This window comes from Cupressus sempervirens, chromosome 6 (genome assembly GCF_028749045.1).
Source record: "Cupressus sempervirens isolate cs-2001-9-10 chromosome 6, ASM2874904v1, whole genome shotgun sequence".
In the NCBI taxonomy this organism is placed as follows: Eukaryota; Viridiplantae; Streptophyta; class Pinopsida; order Cupressales; family Cupressaceae; genus Cupressus; species Cupressus sempervirens.
Genome location: NC_143123.1, coordinates 117,795,104 through 117,818,834, shown reverse-complemented (window position 1 = coordinate 117,818,834; position 23,731 = coordinate 117,795,104). Strand labels below are relative to the sequence as shown.

The 23,731-nt window shown below is 36.5% G+C and overlaps 1 protein-coding gene across 1 annotated transcript; it reads right to left on the bottom strand.

The window, feature by feature from the left end:
* Positions 1 to 3,142: 3,142 nt before the first annotated feature.
* On the bottom strand, positions 3,143 to 13,867 carry LOC149551497 (uncharacterized). Its single transcript, XM_089786992.1, has 4 exons — positions 13,069 to 13,867; positions 5,554 to 5,985; positions 4,381 to 4,681; positions 3,143 to 4,067 (listed from the first exon to the last, which is right to left on the bottom strand). Exons 1-4 carry the CDS (start codon positions 13,516 to 13,518, stop codon positions 3,925 to 3,927), a joined length of 1,326 nt encoding a protein of 441 aa, XP_089643118.1. The 5' UTR covers positions 13,519 to 13,867; the 3' UTR covers positions 3,143 to 3,924.
* Between the last annotated feature and the right edge of the window lie 9,864 nt (positions 13,868 to 23,731).

The following is a 23,731-nucleotide window of genomic DNA, read 5'->3' as shown; positions in this document are numbered from 1 at the left end:
ATGGGTAAGTGGAAATACTCACCTGACCAGCTTGCACTTCAAATTACAAATGTTTTGATGAATAAAATAAAGCCAAGATGGGAATTTGCCATGAAAAAAACAAGAGACATATATGAGCAAACCTTGAGGCAACTCATGTCGAGTTTAGATGACAAGGAAGTCAAGGAATCTCTGAAGAAGAATGAGGAAAAGCTGGCATTGAGATTCAATACTTGTCTTGTATTATTGAATGATATTAAGCATGTAGTAAGCAATGCTACAAACACTTGGAAGAATGTTTGTTTTCTTCACAAATCAAGTGATTTTGTAGTTAGTGTTAGTGATAAGGAAGAGGATGATGATGAGCAAGAGAATGATGTGGAAGAAGTTACTCATTTTGATAATGTTGATGATGAAGAGGAACAGGGGCAGGAAGCTACTGAGGAAGATGTGCAAGATACAGAGGAGACCGACCTAGTGAAAACTGCTACAGCGGTCATAGCCTCACTTCCTCATTCTCCAAGCAAAATTGTGAAAACATCTAGCTCGAAGAAAGCTTCAGCAAGGTTGATTGTGTCAAACACAGCTGGCACAAGCACTCAATCAATCTTTGCACCTATCCAACTTAGCACCTCATTGACTGAAGTGTCAGCCACTTCATCTATTGAGTAGGCAACACTCCCTTCTACATCTGTTTTCGTAACTTCTACAATTTCTATTGTTTCTACTTCGGCAATAAGTACTATATCTACTTTTTCGACAAGCCCTACCATTTCCACAATTGTTTCTATTCTGAGCATGCAATTAACAATTGCAAGGACAGTTGAGACCAAGCCTCAACCAAGCACAAAAATTTTTAGCAAAGGCAAAGAGAAGGAAGAAGATATAGATCTTGATGAGGAGATTGTGATTCCTAATTGGGATATTTCCTATATCAGTCCTGATCAGATGCAAACATTCAAAGAACTTCTTCAGAAGAAAGCCAAGCAACAAAGGCTTAAAGAGGAAAGGAATAAAGAGTTCCAGATAATAGAGGATGCCAAGAACATCATTTCAGAGGCTATAGGCATAGAGGTTGACACTTCTCAACCAATTATGAATCAATTAGCAGAGGAAGTCCAAAAATACAATGAAGATCTAAGTGGACGAGAAGTTGTTGCAGAGAGCTGAAAAGAAGTTTGAGAATAAGTTTTGGAACTTATTGCTCAACACATTGCTATTCATCAAGTAGAATTGTCTACTATTCTAGGCTCATTGGAGACCTCCTGCAACAATGTATCTTCTCTATTCGTAAACTCTGTGACATATCAATTTTCACCCAGGAAATAAAAGAAAAATTGCCTAAAATTGATGAGGATCTTAAGGCAAGTGCACATCAATTGCAACTTGACCCGAGCACAAGCTCTGCCCACTTCAATAAAATCATATTTCTAATTGATAAGCAGGCATAATTGTTGAGAGAAGAGGCAAGAATAAGAGCTCAATTGGTAGACATTCAGAACATGATTCTCCCAAACATGGATGCATTACAAAAATACATTGCAAATGCAAAAACACTCATCCATGACAATAACTTCTCCATTGTAGATAATATGATTGAGCTATTGGCAGAAGTGCAAATTGCATTGCACACATGTAAGGTGCTACAAGAAAATTGGGACAAGACTTTGACACTCATTTTGAACGTACATTCAGATTTCTTGTCACATTTTGACATTACTGTATAGTATATTTAGCATAAATCTTTGGCATCAATGTAAAAAAGGGGGAGAAGATTGGAGAAGAGAAGATTGAATAAAGTGGGAGAAGATTGAAGTCTGTATATAAGATGTATATATGTGAAAAGATGTAAACTATACTGTATATTATATATGGGCAGCACTATCATGTTATGCATGTACAACAATATATCCTCTTACAAAACCAATTTTGAAAAATCTCAAAAATAGTATACTCTACCAAGTTGAAGTCAAAAGGTGATGGATAAAGGTGTTAATAAACTCAATTTTGACTAATAAGTGTTTTTGTCACTAATGCCAAAGGTAGAGATTGTTGACATTACAGTCATGTTTGTTATTAGTGAGACACACTTATTCAGATTGTAAGCATCTACAAGCATATTAATCAAACATTTCAGTTGCTACCGAGTCCCTTGGATAGTTTCAGTTTGCATCGAGCAGTTACTACTGTGATGATGATCGATAGTGTAAACCAAACATCTTAGTGTATGCCGAGTTTAGCAGTTGCTATTGAGTTCCCAATGATAATAGTAAGAATCCAATGTTGACTGAGCCATTCAGTGTTAACCAAGTGATTCAGTTTATATACTGAGTTTCACAATATTTGCCGAGTCACCAGTGCAAACCGAGCTCAAGACTACTTGGAAGTGATTAGTATGGATCGAACTTCTATGTCTACCGAGTGCATGATGATGCCGAACATTGATGGTGGATGCCGAGTATCAGAGCCTCACCGAGTCAATCTTCAAAACCTGAGTTCCTGTAGTATGGGTCGACTTTGTGTATTTTGTGTAAACTTGTAATTTGGCCGACTTTTTAATATGATTAATTGGATTGGTATATATGTAATGTATTGTATCTCATCTAAAATATGTCAGAGTATGAAAGAAATAAGCAAAAAAGAGCAGAAGAGCGAAGTACAAAGCCCAAAAGCAGTATTAGGAGCAACAAAGTTTTATCTATAACAATAAGGAGATTTTACACTCAAAGGTATCTCATTCAACAAACCAAGTTGCAAATCAGAGAAGCTGTTGTTTCATCTTAACAGGTGGATCAGTCAAATTCTTTAACAAGGTAGACCTAACATAAATCTCTTTACCGAGTGCATACTTCATTGTATGTTTGTAAATCCTTCAACAAGGTGGACTTACCAATCCTTATTGCTCATAACAGGGTAGATCATCAGAAGCGATCATTGTAAACCTTAACAGGCCAACTTTATACTATAGTACTAAAGCTTGTGGGTTCATCCCCACCCTAATTTTACTTTCTATTTGGAAGGTTTCTGGGTCACCAAATTGCATGTTAAACTGTTATGTTTCATTTCTTCAGTTTCTCATGCATGCAACTAGATCAAAATACATGTGAAGGTTTAATTGGTAATTAAAGAATAAATTTTCTCAGTTACTGATTCACCCCTCCCCTCTTAGTAACTTAGCCTTTCATAATATTTCCAATACTGAGATGGTGAGGAAAATAAAGGAATCATGTAGACCATCTTGTGAAACACGAACAATGTGTTCCACTAGAGGTTCACTGCCCATTGTCACACTTAGTTACAAATGCTTAAACCAAGAATCAATATCAAATTGCTAACAGAAGGTTAAAGAAAAAAGGATAACCATGACACTTCATTGTACAGACTTTCTTGATAACATCCTCATTTTCTCTGCTGTCATGGTTCCGTCTTGTATAAATAGGTGGAACTGGAACCTCAAGTCTGTAAAACTTGAGAGGGAGCAGGCAGCACCTACTAACCATTCCTATGTTTGCTCACATCTTACTCAGTTTCACTTCTAAACCCCCCTAAAAAGTCACAGACCAAATCATCGGTCTTAATATAGGCCCCATGCCTGATATCAATCAAATACATATATGGCAAGCCAATTAAGACAGTAATACTTCACACTCAACACCTACAAGTATTTCCTATTTGCACTCCAACCTTGCTCACTTCGACTCGACCCCTTAAAATTACAGACCAAATTGCCATGCTTAACATAAGCCTCGTGCTAATCAAATGCATATAAGGCATGTCAACCGAGCCGCTGTTTCCCTGTATCATCATTCTCAAGCCAACCTATATTCGCTGCAAATCTCTCCTCTACTAGTTCTTTGACAACATTCTGTGCTCGGCAAATGCTGATTAATACCTTTTTTCCAGCAATATTAGCTACTGAAGCAAAGGCATATGCTCTCTGATGCATCACTTTGATTTTCCAACTATAGTTTTTCCCAAAATCCATAGTACCAAGGACATCTCTATAAAAAGCAGGGTAACCATCAAGGCACGGTCCACTGCCATTCCAAAAACAGTGATCCCAGCATGATTGAACTGAAAGTACATCACTGCAAAAAATAAGCAGAAAAATCATCAAAGGGCATAATAAGGAATAAAAACAGATGGTGTTTAAAGATACCTTCAAACATCAAAGGACAGCAGTTATGAGGAGTTAATGGCATGGCAAAGATACTCCAACCTTTGTAAAATTTGCCTTACAAATTAATGATTCAAAACATGCTTAAAGTGTGAAACAGCTTAGGAACAATTGTTTATTCCCTAATCTATAAGAATTAATGTGTTTCATTGTCATCAAGATAGTAGTTTTGCAATTTATGTGAGGGCTTCGTCAGCAACAGAGTTAGCAAATATTAAGTTTACCAAGGGCTTGTCGCTTGTGGAAGGAATCTACACCAGAAGTAAAATGAGATTCAGCTGGAAATGTCAAATCTTCTGAAGAATCACAATCACTTTCATAGTCAGCCACCAACAGAGAACAGAATGGGTTTTCATCCCATACAGGACCATTCCCATTAGTCTCATCCTTTGATTCAGATGCATTGCATGTTGCCAAAGCATGCCACTGACTTGCAATTGAAGCTATTCTTTGGGCTCTGTGTGTAGTTTTTGCTGCTGCACGTAAACAAAGCACAGCACCAACAAGCTGCACAGCAGACAATACCTGCAAATTGTACATGTTATATTCATGTTGAAAATTGTCTATAAGATGATGCATGGTCAAGTAAACCAATTTATTCCACCATGCACAGATAATCAAACCAAGCTAAAATTGGAAAAATTGGATTTGCTTGATTCAGCTTCAGAGCTTTTGAAATGATAACATGTAATGCAAACACGTTTATAAAGGCAGGAGATGTACACCAATTGCCTCAACCCAATAACATGTCAAAATAGAATTGTATACCATATGCCACATTTGCAATTGTTGTTTACACAAGTTTTTATCCCTCGCATGAAAGCCAAGCACAAGCCATAGATATCCAAACAAATAGAACCATTAAGTAAAGGCCAATAATGATTCTGCCATTCTATGGTCTAATAAGCACTAGTTGAATCACCATCTTATCTTTTGAAAGCAAAAAAGCTGATAACTAGAGGTCTATTTGTGAACAGCTCCGACCTTGAACTATTTCGAAGCACGATTCGGTAAGTTTTTAAAACTGCTGTTAACAGCCTTTTACAAAGGCTGTAAAAGGATTATGATTTAAAAGACTAGAAAATAAAGGCCACAGATGGAAAAGGCCCAAGACTGAAGATCAGGATGGCACAATTTAGTCTAATTTGATTCTATAAGGGCTTTGGTCTCACTAGTTTTTTCCAAGTGGGAAATCAAAAAGTACGCAGCCACAAGTATACTATAATCAAAACGACACATGATGATGGTAATATGGTATCACTGCAAGGATCATTCATGAAGAGAACATTGCTAGACCCTAGTTTGCTTAAGAATACGATATGCACACTGTTAAATGATAGAAGAAGTTACTGAAGACAAAAAAGAATAATAAGAAGTCCGGCGTTGTTAGGAATTACCAGAAAATCGCCTGCATTGATAAATGTAATGGTTCCACTGTAATATGTAGTCTCGAAAAAAATCATTAACTGGCTAGCAGTTACTGCCACTAAGGCAAGAAGAAGATACATACGAAATCTGTGACTAATTTTATAAAACTGGAAGCGTAGGTACATGTGTTCCTTTAAGAAGATAGACACATCAGATGTTCCTTCTAAAAGCTTTCCAAAATCTTCCACATGAACAATTTGAAGTTTGCACACCAAGTTGAATAGAACACACCCAGAAAGAAAAACAGTTGTCAAATAAAGCCATGATATAAGGATGGCTATAAGAATTGCTGCAGTGTTCCACCAGGATTCTTCATGAAGATATATGATCCGCAGAACTTCTCGAATCACTTTCACCACAAAGCATGGAAAGATGATCCATTTAAGAAGACTAAAGCTTTCCTGTCAAAAGAAATATCGAAAAGTCAGTTGTCCGGGCACTAGTGATCCATGATCATATACATACATTCAAAGCAACTGCCTATCCATCTAAGAGAACATACTTCTGCAGAGCTTTCTTTTTTGCATATATTTCATCACATATGGTTCCCACATATTTGACGAGAGAAAAACAAAAATATAAAAATAAAACAAATGTCTTAGTAATTTTCCGAGTCAACTAATTCTACATATATTGAGCACTGTCAATCCACTAGTTCTACAAAACAACTCAATGCTCACTGGTTCAGATCTACAGAAATTCTCACAAATGAAACTTTGATTATGGTAGTCAAAATTTTAAATGGACCAACTAGGACTCAAACACGGGACCTCCCATTTTTGCTGGGGTTCTCTATCACTGAGCTACCAGCCCATTTTGTGACCCATCCTTTTACAGTTTGGGTGTAATCCATTTCTGCAAAATACATTAATCCCCATTTGAGCCACACTACAGATGCTCTGGGCTCTTGGCCTGATATCAGTGAATTTTCCATTGACCTACTAGAACTCAAGCATAGGGGATAAACTCTTAATGGAGCAACTAGAAGTTGACCCTAAGACCTCCAATTTGGTGTTGGGGTGTCTACCATTGAGCTACTGGCCCTCTCTTTGATTTAAATGTTGTTCATTTTCCAATGCCCCTCTTGAGCCATACTACAGTGCTCAAGGATTTTAGATTGGCTTAGCCTTGTTGACTTGGATTCGTGCTTTGTTGACCTGGGCTCTGATATTATTGAGCCACACTATAGTGCTCAAGGATCCTAGCTTGGCTTAGCCTTGTTGACTTGGGCTTAAGCTTTGTTGACCTGGGCTCTCATATCATTTTATACTTTTCATGGACTAGTTAGTATCAAAGAATAGGGGAGCGATTAGAAGAAAATTTATGTAATAATACATGTCTATATTCCACTCCTTGATTTGTTCAATCGTAAATTATATATATGTAAGATTTTCATATCCTATATTATTGGAAATCTATAACAACTCCTAATTATCTGAGTTGTTTTTGTTGGGTGATGAAGTATGGTGGAGCTACCATACGGTGAGTCTTTCACTTGTATGAGGACCACCATACCAAGATGTGCACGGTGAGACATATCTTTCCAATAACCCACAATGTCTTACAGTTTTGTTGAATAGTATACGGGCATGTCAGCTGCTTGGACGGGCACTCAGTCTCGCGTATAGTGAAGGGTATGGCAAGTTAGTACGCATGAGGCACAGAAACTGACAACCAACTCTAGAATGCTAAAGCAGGTATGGTGAAATTGGTATGCTAATGCTGGTACAGTAATGGGTACGGTGATTCCAGTACGTTGGCAGTTTTAGTACGAGTGCCAATTTGGGTATGTTATAGTACAGTGGCAGCTCTGGTACAGTGTTAGTCCCGACATAATGATGTACGGTGATGCTTGTGGAATAGTGTCTGCCATGCTGTGATGCTCGCACACACCTGTTGTGACCAGCAGTTGGGTGAACGGAAGTTGACTGATCATTCTGTAAACTGACAGTTAATATACTGAATTCCATAACAAATTACAGTGTATAAATGCTTGCGGGATTCATAGGAATGGTAAGGGCAGAGTGTCAAAGTGGTGTAAAGTCGATTGTAATGCAATTTGAGCCTGTGCAATAATAAATTGTTGTTTGTATGTAACATTGGTTACTGAAATACAAAGAACACACTCAGGCTTTTCAGTGGTGGGTTTCTTCCAAAAGGGTTTCCCACGTAAATTTAGTCTACTATGTTTATTTTGTGTGCTTGTTATTTTCTATGTTCTTGTTTCTTCTGCTTCAATATGCTGGAGTAGATTCAAACTATTTATTATTTCCCCTGTAAATTGGTATTAGGAAGGCATTTCTACATGTAGCTTTCCTTACAAGTGGTATAAGAGCCAGACCAGTTTTTTGTTATCCTTGTTGGAAAGGGTTGGTTGTTTTTGTCAATTTGGTTCCAGTGGGAGTTTGCAAAGTTTTTGTCTATAAATTGAGATGGCTAGTACATCAAAGAGAATAAAATTGAAAAGTTAAATTGAACGAATTTTGAGTTGTGAAGACTTAAAGTCGAAGATATGCTAGGAGATCGAGATTTGTGGATCACTATGTCCAGTAACAAGCCTTCAAGTATGAAACAAGAAGATTGGGATCTGGTGACCAAAAGGCCAGAGGAATGATAAGAATAAGTCTTGCACATTCAATTTTATTGAATGTCCATGAAGATAAAATTATGCATTCCTTCTGGAAGAAGTTGGGAGGCATTTATTAGGGCAAATCCTTGGTAAACAAGTTCTTCTTGAGAAAGAAATTGTACACTTTGAAGATAGAAGGAGGAACTGTTGTGGCAAATCATCTAAACACATTTAATATGGTGATTGCACAGTTAACATATCTTGGTGTGTCTGTTAGCGAAGAAGAGTGTTGCATGTTATTCTTGTGATTGTTGCCTGATTCATGGGATCACTTGGTTATGGCCGTTAGAAGTACTACCACCCAATTTAAAATGGATGAAGTAGTTACTACACTTTTGTCGAAGGACATGCAGAGGAAATCTTCTGAGGGGGCTAAAGAGGCTCTCGTTGTTTGGGACAGATTAAAGGACAAAGCAAGGACATGACGTTTGAATATTCAGGAAAGAAGTCCAAAGTGAAGTGTTGGAACTAAAGTGAGGTTGGTCATATCCGAAAGGATTGCAAAGAGAAGAAGAAGAAAATGAAGAGTTCTTCTAATTTGGAGTCTTCTCAAAGTGATGATGAAGATGCTAACAATGTTGCTTTGGCTAATCGGTCATTTGATGATGACTAGTTAGATTAATCCAATCTTCATGTGGAAGATGTTTGTCACAATGCCATGTGTGACTCAACACCACAGTTCAGTGGGAGTTGTTGGCAGTGATGTAGATGCCATGTGTGACTTGACATCACAGTTCAGTGTGAGTTGTTGGTAGTGACAGAGATTCTTTTGTTAGCAAATGGTCTTCATTTGTATTGCAGATGTTGGAAGGTGTCTTATATCCTGACAAAGATCTTTTCACATTTGTTGAATTACTATTTGGAGATGTTTATCTTCATGTGACCGAAGATGTTGACATCTTGAGGGCTCAACAAGGTCTTTGATAAAGGTGTGGATTATGTGTCATTTGACATGTTTTGGTATGTTCATACAGAGCATGCTATCTCTTTGGTTGAGATGGTTTAGATCATGTTGTCATGTTTATATTCTAGAGGCCATGATTGGAACATTGACATTGATCTTGTTATGGTTTCTTTGTATTGAGTATATTGATCACTTTCTGAATGCTTTGGGTCATTGCTATGTTGCAATTGTAGTTAGCATGGTTTGATCAAGTACAGGTGCTCATGGATACTTAAAGACGATGGTGATGTTGTATTCTCTTGTGATTAGAGATGTGTTTGTTGCTAACATTTGGTTGTCGTACTCACATTGTTGGCATTTAAAGGTGTATGTAGAAAGACATGGTACATGGTTGATTTGAAGTGTTTATCTCTTTGGCTTTGATTAGTTTCCGGGTGTTCAGTTTTACCTACATTGGTTTGAGATTAGCTAGAGATTTGTGATCATGCACATCATATGGCATGATATTTTCTTTATCTCATTCTTTTGGTGGTGATTGAGAACATGGGAGAATTGTAGAGGCTTGATTGAGAATATTTGTGCTTGCAAGTCACTGGTGTACTGTGGATGTTCTAGATGCTACAAGTTTGTTGTTGCACTTCTATGTGATGCGTTGAATGGATTCATATCAGAAGGACATTACCTATGCAATGGGAGCTTCTTAGTGTATATCTAGCAAATAGTGCTTTGAGGTTTTAGACTGTATGTTACAGGTTGTGTATGTTGTTGATTTTGAATTCATGCAGTATACCTTGGAGGTATCAAACTGAACATGGTTAAGTTTGAATGGTGTACATGGATAAGAGTATGTACTTCATCAGGTAGGAGATTGTTAGGTGATGAAGTACGATGGAGCTATCGTACCATGAGTCCTCCACTTGTACGAGGACCATCGTATGAGGTACGGTGTGACCTGGATGTGCGCAGTGAGACATATCTTTCCACTAACCCACAATGTTGTAGGATGTTGTTGCATAGTGTAAGGGCATGTCAGCTGCTTGGACAGGCACTCAATCTTGCGTACAGTGAAGGTACAACAAGTTAGTATGCATGAGGCACGATAGTGACAATAAAGCCATACGCAAAGCCCATAGCCAACTCCAGAACACTGAAGCACGTACGGTGAAATTGCTATGCTGAGACTGGTATAGTAACGGGTATAGTGATTCTGGTACATTGGCAGTTTCACTACGAGTGCCAATTCATGTATGTTCTAGTACAATGGAAGCTGTAGTACGGTGCTAGTTCCAACATGATGATGTCTGAAAATGCTTGTGGAATATGTTTGTCGTGCACTGATGCTCGCACGCACATTTGTTGTGACTAGTAGTTGTGTGAATGGAAGTTGATTGACTGTTTTATAAAGTGATGGTTGATATACCGAATTCTATAACAAATTGCAGTGTATAAATGCACATGCAAAGTGTCAAAGTGGTGTAAAGTCAGGTTGATTGTAATGCAATTTGAGCCTATGCAAAAATATATTGTTGTTTGTATGTAATGTAATACAAAGAAGACACTTAGGCTTTCGGTGGTGGGATTTTCCCAAAAGGGTTTCCCACATAAATTTGGTCTCCTACGTTTATTTTGTGTGCTTGTTATTTTCTATGTTCTTGTTTCTTCTGGTTATCTCAATATGCTGAAGTAGTTTCGAACAATTTATTATTTCCCCTATATATTGTCATTAGGAAGGCGTTTCCGCATGTAGCTTTTCTTACAGTTGATCTCTTGTCTGTTGATAGTGCTCTACCACTGTGCTACTGGCCCTCTTGGTCATTTATCCATCTTTGATTAAATGTAGCTTATTTTCCAACACGGGCACTTTCCAATTTCTTCCTTTTGAGATGTTCAGCCATTTTGTGACCAGTCCTCTTACTGTTTGGGTGGCTAATTTCTTCAATGGGTAAACATACTTCTGAGTAAGACAGACAACAATGGATAAAGTCTTCCTATTTGCAAACACTGCATAACCATGATCAATCATTTATTATTTTATCTTCGATATAATCATGAATAAATTATCAAATAATGACCATTGAGATGAATATGGTAGCCTGCATAAAAACAAATGCCATTGTATTGTCATCTTGTACTCAAGCACACAGTTATGGCCTACATTCTTATGCACTCTCACCTTATTTTTAACACCAGTACGTCCCTCGTTCAAGTCATTTCATACTCAAAATGTTCTTCGCAATTGCAATACTATCTTTAGGGCTTCCAGATAAGTTTTATATGATCCAAGGGATTCAAACATGCAACCAAGGATGTAGTCCGAACCAGCGCCCATTCCACAACATCCTTATCTGTCAAATCATACACTTTGAAACAATAACCAGAAATATGAAATGGAGGTACCAAAAAAAATTTCATTATATAATATATGGATATACCACTTGACAAACTACAATAATAAGTTCTTAAAAACATATTTGAAACAGCTTTATGTACAATTCTAAATATACAAACTAATATTTGATATGGTCACTCCAGTTTAAAATGGGGATAAGTGTTTGAAACTAGCTCTTCTATGGGCTGTAGTTGTGGTGCCCGGGTAATGGTGATCTTCCAAATTTAGCAGGTGTGAACCTCAAAAATTATGGAATCTGTAATGGTTAAAGTTTTTATTGAATTTCTTATATTTTATTCTTGATGTGCCCCCTTGCTTGGTTTCAATTGGGGTTGGATGGTTAGAAAATATAAAACCTGCCCTCTGTGGCAAGAACCTAGAAAGGTGTGCGATAAGTATTTGGGATGCATTTATAGGAAATTGTATGGAGTTATTGCATTTAAATTGTCTAGTTTGTAAGGATTGTGAGATAGCAAGTTGCTATCAAAGTATTAACTACTAAGCCACAGTGTCCCAACTAAGGCATTTGTGTCCTAAAAAGGTGTTAAGATCAAGGTCTTCTTAAGATTATGTATGGTTGTAGCTAGGTTACCAATTTGATAGCATGGATTGAACACATCACACTCGTCTACCAGTTATACTTTAGAATTTATCAGACTAAGCGGCAACTAGGCCATGATTGGTTTCTCCAATCAGAGGACTTTTAAAATCACAGTTAAAATAATTCTATTTTCAATTTAGTTTTAGCTACAATGCCCACTATGATTACCCAAGTCCACCAACAGTTACAAGGTTGGAAAAAACAACTTAAAACAGTGGAACAAATCTACCGGTGGCAATAGAGTGTCATAAACAAGAGAAATCGTAACATCATAGTAGATCAGGATCAGGCATCTTGATATCGTGAATGTTACACTCTAATAAAGTTTAAAGAAGGAACAAAGGCCACACTATAAGACTTAAAGATAAAACCTCGGGACTGCTCAAAGCTTTAAAAAGACCATAAAAAAAGGACAAAAAGAGCACCGGTTAGAAAACCCAGCTCAAGAGAGCTCTTCAACTCGTTGATTGATGATGCATTCCTCTCATCAGACTACTCTGGAGCAAACCATTCTCAATTTCTCACTAACATAGCAGTCATTTCGAAGAAACAATGGGAGAGTGTAGTATCTCTTAAGTTTAGGAGGAGTTAGCGTAATTGTGAGCTATTAGATGGTCATTCACTAGGGCAATTCAAAAGCATCAGCTCGAGTATCATTAGGAATGGGCCGAAAGGGGGAATTCAAAATATAGTTAATGGAAGCTTTCTTAGCTACAATGTGTTTCGATAAAGAATATTTTACAATGATAATAATTGGGAGCCAAGGTACATTGCTAATTGGAAAACGGATTAAAGCGCAAAAAGCCAGAACCAGTGGACTTTTAGTAGACAAATGCTCGGGAGTGCTTGCGCGTTTTATATGTCCTACGCCTTGTGATTTGTTCTCCAATATAACTTGATAAGAAATATAGAATTCCATTTCAAATCAGTAACAAGTTAACAGTAAGGCCATTGTTATTACCCGAATTTGTCGCTTGAAATTGTAACGAAACCGCACGAGTGGGTGTTGAACCTCCACGAACAAAAACTTCCGGAGCCCATATTTTCTAATATTATGAGCCATGCACATCATTGACACTGCGCCTAAGCATGACCCAGATATCTGTATCATCACTTCGAACTTAGTCACCTCAATTTGTGTACAGTCTTTGCAGACATTCGCCCACAAAGTAACCGCCGGGACGGCAATCCCCAATGTGAAAAAGAGCAAGTAACTAAATAGCGCTTTGAGCGGGGTCGAGTGATCGATTCCCAGTAAAAGCAGCACCTTTCCCAGTCGTCTAAGCCCGAGATCGATCTCGGCGTCCTCGCAGCCCGGATTCGGTGTGTTATGTTTCGACAGGAGGGGCTTTTCAATTTCTTGCTCTGGCGAATCCACCCGGATCTCCATTTCTCCGCTTCGAATCGCCATTAAAGATTACAAGATGGGTATAGAAGCAATTAGAGGAAAAAGGTATTCTATCAAGTGGGTTTTGTAACGAAAAATTCAGTGAACAGCTGAGCGCACTCATAATTGTTTCCCAGAATATTATAAAATGTCGATCATGGGCCTACAAATATTACATAACTCGCGTCAAGTGGCATAGAATGAGCACGATCTCCGTCTGGACTGTATGTGTTTGAACTATTTGGCTCTGAGAGGAAAAGGGAACTTTGTAAGTAATTTGTGTTACTGGTTTTCTTCGTGTAAATAAAGACCCCTCCATTAGGTTGATGTATAAGCCGGACTACTGAGCTACCAGTCAGGCGGATTTTGACTTGGAATCTAAATTGTAGGCCAAAGGCTATATGTAAATCCTTCTCTTGTCACTTCATGGTTTGGTAAAGCACTTCACATTCATCTGTCCCGCAGATGAGTGCAATTAAATTAATGCCAAAAATGATACTGTTACTTGTAGGACTGCTTTCGGAAAACAGAATCATATACCATTGCAAGTTGGGCGTACCTAGAGTCCTCATAATTGGGCGGTTATAAATTCGTAAACTACTCGCAAGAAAATAGGTGGAAAGGTAAGTGGCCGAAAAGACAAATTTCCCTTGTGATGTAGGATAGCCGGCTTCAGCTGGTGGCAACTTTAAATTTGCTTGATATATCATAGAACGTCATTTTCAGAAAAGACGCTTCTAGGTTTTCCAATCAGGCAACGGATGGCCCCAACCATCATCAATATAATCTTCGCAATAATGTCCCCTACCACCTCCGCTAGTGAATGCAATTTCAAATGCTATCAGATCGTCTTTCTAAGTTTTTGAAAGTAGGAAAATAATTTTGATGAAATATGATATTAAATGGATGACTTAGGTATCAAGGTCGAGTCCCATCCCCCTTACCTGTGCCGTTAAGGGGGTTTTGTTTGCCAGTAATCTAATTGAAGAAGTTCAAGTCCCATCCGAAAGCCATCTTAGCATTTAGTTTGGCAACAAATCCAGAGCCAACACTTTCACAATACTTCAAGAAATAGAAATAGGCAGTAACATCATAACCCTAGTCCCATTTGTCTCCACTACCTCGCTTAACCCGGTGAGAAGGAGCGAACCCTGCAGTCAGCTTCACATAGTGGACAATGCCCTAAACACGGCCATTGGTAGCGTTGCCTTGTCCATCCCACTGCCAGGAGTGTGTCATTCCTTGGTTTAAAACTCCTCTTATTTCTGCATTTACGTCTCCTTGGAAATTATATCTGCACTCCAATACGAATTGGCAGTGTTGTCGTCTATGATTTTCACGACCAAACTATCATTAGTTGTATTCCATTTATCAGCCGAGGATTGTTGGTGGAAGATGTTCCAAATGAATTTGGTGGAGACCATGGTTTCAAAGGCTCCACTCCCACTATCTCCTGATTGAAAATGTTGTAGCCGATCTTTCTGAGGGTGTTATTAAAAAAATCATAAACGAGGATTGTTGGAATATGAGTGGAATAGGCATATGTAAACTTTTAAAATTTAATTTTTCTGTTTGGGTGCACCAAATTCAAATTGTGAAGATGTATAGTATTCCGATTTTGGTATAAAAATGAGCATTTGTAAATAGGTGGAATTAGAATACATATTCCTATTTCAGGTTTATTTATTTTAGATAACATAAATTTTTGGGTCTGTGAATTCTCATCAAATTTGTTTGAAACAAACAATAATAGGAGTACGTATTCCTATTCCCGTAGCCAAATGGACCTTAAGCTAATCAACTTTGGAGGGATTTTGTATGGGGATATTTGTAGGGGTACAACTGGCCCACTTTGTGATAAGATTGCTCTTATATGCAGACGATCTCATAATACTTGCTAGAACAGCTAAATGTTTGAAAGAACATTTGAAAGCACTAGAAAGTTTTTGTTATGAAGTGGGAATGCAAGTGAACACTAGCAAAACCAAAATTGTGATCTTCTCACTGAAGAAGAATAGGGGTATATAGGACGAGTTTTTGTTTGAGGGTAACCATCTTGAGATTGTGGAGGAGTACAAATACTTGGGCATAGATTTTCATAACAAACTCAATTGGGATACATGCAAATCAAAAAGGATCCAAGAGGGCTGGAAGGTGTTATATTATTTACAAAACAAGTGCAGGAACACATAATTATGGGATTAGATGACAATGAACACTTCATCACATGCAATCTTAAAGTCAAGACCACTGTGTCGTATGAGATCTTATTGGCGGAGGTGGGTTCTTTTCTGTTACAAGCCAATGTATTGGTCTAGATGCTAAGCTATTTAAAGAAAACCCAAAGTCTAAAAACACATTGTTGGCCCAAGCTAGTCGTAGAGGAAAAACTTGTCAGACAGAAAAGCACATGGATGAAACAAAATGACAAATGGATGCGAAAGTGGGATATCAATATCCATAACTGCCTGAATAACATTAAAGAAATAAAGAAGTTTGTCATGGAAAAAATTTGTAATATTTTATGGACAAGGCACATAGGGCGGAAAAAATCTTATTACATTAAAGAATTTAACCTCACTTCTAGTCATGATGAAAAGGCCTATATAAGAGCACCTACTAATTGGAAAGCAAAAATGTTGATAGCACAATTTAGAACTAGTTCACACCGGCTGCAATGTGAAACTAGTAGATGGCAAGTTCTAAATGAAGAGTGGGCCACAAAACGTTTTTATTATGTAATATGGGAGCAGTAGAGACAGAGCAACACTTTGTCAAGGATTGCCAAGCATACAGAGATATATTGTAGAACAAGGACTTCAACTACTTATTCAAAGAAGATCAAGTGAAGAGAACAGTGGCTCTGATTATCAAACTTCAGAGAAGGAGAGACAAGTTAACCAAAACTTTGCAGCTAGATTAGTTCCGCTCCTGTCTTGGGGGGAATGATCGTGTGGGTCCCATAGGCAACTCTAGCCTCATGGACGTCATTAAAATCTATCATATCATCATATCAAATATATCTACAATTTTAGGATGTGTTTTCCAAAGTAACGACCTCTTTCATTTATATGCATAATCAATCAAGAAGAGGTGTGTCATGTTACATGTCTATTTATTATTACATAATTAGTATAATGATAATTATAATTGTAATAGTTAATTATTATAATATAAGTTAAATTATTCTATATAATATTTTTTGTAAATTATTTATATATTTCATTTTTTTTTTAAAATTTATTTGACTAAATTATAACATTAATATTCCTTCTTAATGAAAAAGGATAAAACATGTTGATATTACACCATTGGTAATATTTAGAATGACAAAATTTAAGATATATTTGATCATAAGATATTCGCCATTTTGATATCATGAGTATTGGCCTCCAAAATATCAACATATGATATTCACCAAATACTTTGAGTATTTACCTATAGAATAACAACATATGATATTCACTAAGTACTCAATAAGGTAATGGCCTACAAAATATCAACACATTATATTAACCAAATACCTATCATATATCTATACAAACAACTCATAGGTCGTCAAGTAAATGACATCTAACCCTTAGTTGTTGATTTACAAGATATAATTTATCATAATATGTTTCAACATTGACATAAAATGTATATCGTGATTTAAGTTATTGTAAGATCATCACCTTCCAATAACTTATATAAATACAAGTGATAATCATTTGGAAGTCATCACTTCTTCATGAATATCAATCTTCAAAGCTCCTCATCTAATGTTGCCTATGATCCAGTGAAACTCCCTCTGAATTTGATATTAGTCATCCTTAACCTACAAGACCATCCTTGGAGAGAAGGGGAAAGATCAAGGCAAATATCTCTTCGAGCAATAAAAATCACCTTTAATAATTATTTTGTTATAAGGACATTAGAAATTCAATTCTATACTTAATTTGTGATGAATTTATTCTATTCCAATATTTAATCTAGTTATTATATTCATATATATAATCAAATTGATTTTTTTCTTATACGTGTATTAATTCACCATTCACATGTATATAATAATAATAATTTTTAAATGCCCAAACAATTGGGTCATTCTTACCTATGTACTTACTTCTAACTGATGGTTACAGTGGCATCCATGTCACCTTCTTTGTTGGTGATAGTGTACTTCCTTTTGCACAAAGTATGGGTCTTTAATTATAAACTCTATATTATCCCTTGTACTTTAACTAAGGAGTGTGTTTATGTCTTGGCGAGTGGGATTCAACTCTCTTAGTACTGACTAGGGTCCACCCTTCTTTCCTTGGTCAAGTCAAGACTTATCTTCTTATTTGATTGTAGGTACCTTTATCCTTTTTTCCTATTGTATAGGACTCGATAATCACTACTTATTTTTATTCCAATCATATATATCCTCATGCCAGTCCTTCATGGACTATGTTCTATAGGAACTTACTTCCCTCTGGTGCGGGTCTAATGACCCTTATTCCCTGTCACGTCTCATCTCACAGGCTGTTGGCATTGATTTTTTGCAAGATTGTATGCAGTGTTTGAGAGGGGTTTTCACATTCCCTTCTAGTCATGTTCATACTTCTCAATCTTTTTCTCCTTATTTTCCATGATTGATGCACATTCATCCTAGTACCATGTTTGTGTTTGACATGTACGTTCATTTTCCCATCATTAATGTTATCTCTTATTTTGTTTCCATGTTCTATATCTTATTGACATGTCAGACCAATAGTTTCCCTTTTTTCTCGGTACTATTTGCATGTCCGATTATATGATGCTACGTGACATACTCCCTTTAATATGTGTCATGGTTCTTTCCAGATATGTCCTACATTCCAACCAATGGCACTTTGTGACATGTCTTACTATGCACCATCTGAATTATGCCAACAATAGAAATATGACACAACTATCCTCTAGATAAATTGTCTTGCCGTACAGGAAAAGTACAAAAAATGCATGATACATACATCCTTTTTGAATGGCATGATCATTTCATGGAAGTCCATGGGACCCATCGATGGTCCTTTTGTGTCCTTCCCTAGGTGTTGTTTGGTTTCCTATGGGCATGTCTGATGGATGTTTCATTGAATTGACAGTTGACTTGTGTGTTTTTTTTATTAATTAAATAGTCGTACAAATGCCAAGTAATGGAGTTCTAGTGGAATTGTCACCAAGGACTATTTTCGTATGAATTCATACCAGAAAAGCAACCTCATTTGATGCAGTTTTGTGGGCTTATTAATGTTGCATCAAGTTGGATAATTGTTTACATACCTCTAACTAGCCAATACTGTTACTTCACTGCAAAGTCAAACATTTGAAATGACTTAACCGTACTCAATCAACAAAACATTTAAATGTTTACTTGATCTCTTTTGTATGTTTACATTATAAGATAGAATCGATAAAACATTTTTTTTCGTTCTTCAATGTATCCTTTCTTTTGCACGATTGCCACATGTTATGTTTTAATGTTACTTTGACATAGAGATAGAATTACTATTTGTCTTTACACTTTACTGATCACAACAAAGTAGTGATGACAACACCATTAACCATTTTTGCAACATCGCTACGTTGGGAACTGACCACATCCTAGAACTTGTGAAGGCGCGAAACTGCTCATCACAACATTGTTGTCTACATTATTTACCATCACATTCACTTGCGAAGTAGCAAAACCTTTTAGACTGACATTTTCGCAACTTCTTTGTGATTAAGGACTTAACATCTTCATCTTTTGCGATGACTCAAACTTTGACCTTGTCACCTCTTCCCAACCTTGACCATGCGAAGCTATGATTATAAGCTTTCGCCACTTCACTACCTTAACCTTAAGTCAAACTTAATCTCTTGCGAAGCTGCGATGACTTAAACTTCATTCGATGTTTCATATACCACTATAGTTACAACAATTAGGCTTCATGAGTTCGGATACTCTATAGCGATTGCAATATGGTCAAAAGAGATTTTTGGGTACTATATCACTATAGAATATAGTGAACTCTTCTATTGCTATATGGAGAAGGCCTAATCTTGACATAGTGATGAGTGATGAGGAAAGTACATCGTTATGACATATAGCGATCATCGACAAACAAAAAATTGATATAATCATTACAACGATGAGCAATAGAGATGTTGTATCGCTATAATTCATGGCGATGATTATTTTTAGTGATCGAAAAGGAGGAGATATCAAAAATGCATAACAATTTCATCCATATTTTCATTATGTAGTCCGATACATTTATATGATATGTGTTGAATATTTTCAAGTAGCTTCAGTTTTATCAAAAATGCATTATAGTTTCATCCATAATTGGATATTGTTATCAGGCAATTAGGTTAGGGTTAGTATCTTGATGAATGTTTTTGGTCATTATGAGTATTATGGAAACTGCATTATAGTTTCATCCATATTTTGATATTGTTAACGAGTCTTACTATCAAACACGCATAACAATTTCATCCAATTATGTAATCAGACACATTTATATGCATAACAATTTCATCCAAACCCTACCTTGTCTTCTTTGTATATTTCTTCGACACCCCGCCTCACTCCAACCATCAAATAAGTGTTGGAATCTGTCATTCAACATTTCATTTAACTATTAATGAGATTTATTTCGCACAGGTGCATCAAAAACCTGAATCAATAGAAATGTTGTTTCTTCATTTGATGTTTCATATATCACTATAGTTATAGCAAGTAGGCTTCATGAGTAGGGATACACTATGGCAATCACAGTATGGTCAAATCTCTTTTTGGGTACTATATCACTATAGAATATAGCAAACTCTTCTATTGCTATATGGAGAAGGCCTAATCTTGACATAGTGATGAGCAATGAGGAAAGTATATCACTATGACATATAGCGATCCCTTTTATCGCTATGCGAAGAAACTATAAAAACAATATAGCAATGAGAAATAAATGAGGTTTATGGCTATAATATATAGCAATCATTGATAGAAATGTTGTTTCTTCATTTGATGTTTCATATATCGCTATAGTTACAACGATTAGGCTTCATGAGTCAGCATACACTATCGTGATCACAATATGGTCAAAAGAAATTTTGGGTACTATATCGCTATAGAATATAGTGAACTCTTCTATCGCTATACAGAGAAGGCCTAATCTTGACATAGCGATGAAGGATGAGTAAAGTATGTCGCTATGACATATAACGATCCCTTTTATTGCTATGCAAAGAAACTACAAAAATAATATAGCGATGAGCGATAAAGGAGACTTATCACTATAACATATAACAGTAATCGATAGAAATGTTGTTTCTTCGTTCAATGTTTCATATATCACTATAGTTACAGTGATTAGGATTCATGAGTTGGCATACACTATGGTAATCGCAATATGGTCAAAAGAGATTTTTGGTACTTAATTGCTATAGAAAATAGCGAACTCTTCTATCGCTATACAGAGAAGGCCTAATCTTGAAATAGTGATGAGTGATGAGAAAAGTATATCACTATGACATATAGTGATCCCTTTTATCGCTATACAAAGAAACTAAAAAAATAATATATTGATGAGCAATAAAGGAGGCTTATTGTTATAACATACAACGATCATCGACAAACGAAAAACAAATATAATCATTACAGTGATGAGTGATAGAGATGTTGTATCACTATAAGTCACAAAAATGAGTGTTTTCAATGATAAACAAGGAAGAGATATCAAAAATGAATAAGAAATTCATCCATATTTTCATTATGTAATCCGATACATTTATACAATATGTGTTGAATGTTTTCGGCCAACTTTAGCTTTAGCCTATTTTTGTTATTAACAATAACATTCCTCCTGGGATGTCTGTAAAGAGGGAGCACATAATATTGGAAATGATTGTACTAGGTATTTTTCCATTTAATAGTCATCTAAATTAATTTATAAACACATTATCAAAATGACTGTAATAATTATGTTTTGTTTATGTTCATTCAACTAGGTAAGTACTAATGCAAGTAATGGGTGTCAATCACTAAATTCTTCCCATGGTCCTTTCTTGAAATTCTTCCAAGTTCAACCAATACCTAATCCATTCCTTAGGATCTACTCAAGACTAGAGTGTTGGTGAATGAATTCTTCACATTTCCACTTCACCTTCCTATACCATCTCTATCATCTAAGTATCCTCAAACCTTCAAAAAGGTAACCAAATCTTCTCCACACCTTACTCCCTTGCACCCTCCAGGATATCACACTATATTAAACTCCTTTACACTCTTCTCCATCATTTAACCAAGTTTCAAAACCATCTCATTGGTTTTGGACTTCCTCTTAAGTCAAAACTGCAAGTTTCTCTAGGAGGCCTAATAGGAGCTCTTTCCTAGTAGCCATGTCTAACCATTTTATTCATCAAACTCCAAAAAATCCAAATAAATTTTCAAAACAATTACAGAATCACTAATGTGTTATGAAAACCTAACAAACTCCAAAATATGGCATCTCGGTCGACTCTTCTTGCCCCTTAACTCTCAAGCCCTAGTTTAGGACTAAATAGGACTAATACCATAATTTGGACTAACATGCCATCAAATATGAAGTCCATGTCAAGAATGGTCCTATAAGACTTAGAACATCTCTTGCCATTGCTATCTTCCAAACCTCAAGCACCTATGACCTCCAAATGCCTTCTGCAATGTGATTCCTAACTGCTTGCAAGCTAAGCACATGAAGATGCTTAGCTTAATGGTTGTCAAGATACTCCAAGCAGGCGGGTGTATTGAAAAGAAAAAGTAAAACATTCATCTCCATCCTATACCCCTTCTACACAACAAAATTTAGGTTTTTTCACCATGGGGATTAGGAAGGAGATTCCATTTAAGTTAAAACCCTAAGCACAGATTAGGGTAACCAGTAGACACAAAATAAATCAAAACTACTTCAAGCTTATCATATATGCCTCAAACTAATTAGTATCTCTACAAGGAAGTAAAAAATAAATTTTCACAATAGAAACATGTATGATGCAATGAACAAGTGTGACGTGGCCCAACCAAGTACATAAAGTGAAAAAGTGCAAGGGAAAGGCTATGTTCCCCAAACCCATAAATAACAACTATCCACTCTACAACTCCTACACTCTCCCAATGGCGAAGATGGACGTAATTTAGTTATCTAAGATGGATTCAAGAGGTTCCAAGTGGTTTCAGACCCCCAACTCAATCCTAGCACTCAAATCTCTCCAATCTGCCCAGTGGGCCTAATTGCCCCCAACTAGGTCTGTAGTGAGAAAGATCTAAAGTTTTCTCCAAAATTTCCCAAAGTACTCCTAAAAAAAATAGGCTTTTAAATACCCATTTTGGCCTTCTTTAACATACATCAAACTTAGTATAGGTTATTTTGGACCAACAACCAGTTCCCCAAACTAGGCACCCTTTTTAGGCATAAAATAGGGTGATTTTACAAAGAAAGTATATGCTTCCCATAATTTCAAAGATTCAAGCTCTCAATAGTCCTCCAAAATTATCCCAACCAAAGGAAAATCAAATAAATTCGACTCCCCAACCTCTGCAAATAAGAAACCCCCAATTTGATCTCTTATAAACCCTCAAATCTAGGGCTTTCTCAATGTGTGGCCTCCGAAGCCAATATCAACAAATTTAAGGTTGATTCATAATGTCCAAGGTATATGTAGATGATATCTACCATAAAATACCCCTCTCCAATGGATAGATCTCCGGCTGCTACACTCCAGGCATGCATTTCATGCACCTACAACCACCAAAAACCCATTAGAAGCCTCCATTCATGCAAAATCCTACCCAATAATTGTTAGGATGTTTATTTACATCATAATATAGGTCCATTCCATGGGAATCATATTCCTACATCCATGGAATGAATAAATGCTTTCTAAATGCCCAAAACTTGCACAAATTATTGCAAAAGTTGCTTGCAATCAACACTTTCGGCTAAATGATATTTTACTTGCTTTAATGCACTAGAAAAGGGTTATATATCATTTTGATGGATTCAGAACATCAAAACAGAAATGAGAAACCAATCCAAATAAAAGATCCAATGCAAAAGCCATAAAAATGGAGTTTTTATTGCATTACAATTGCCAAATTCGTACAATGTTGATGGAATTCATACAATGCCTTCAATCTGTTGATCCTGTGCCTTTATTAGGCTACATAGGATGAATACAACTTCCCAAACCACATTCCATTGGTTGCAAACGATTA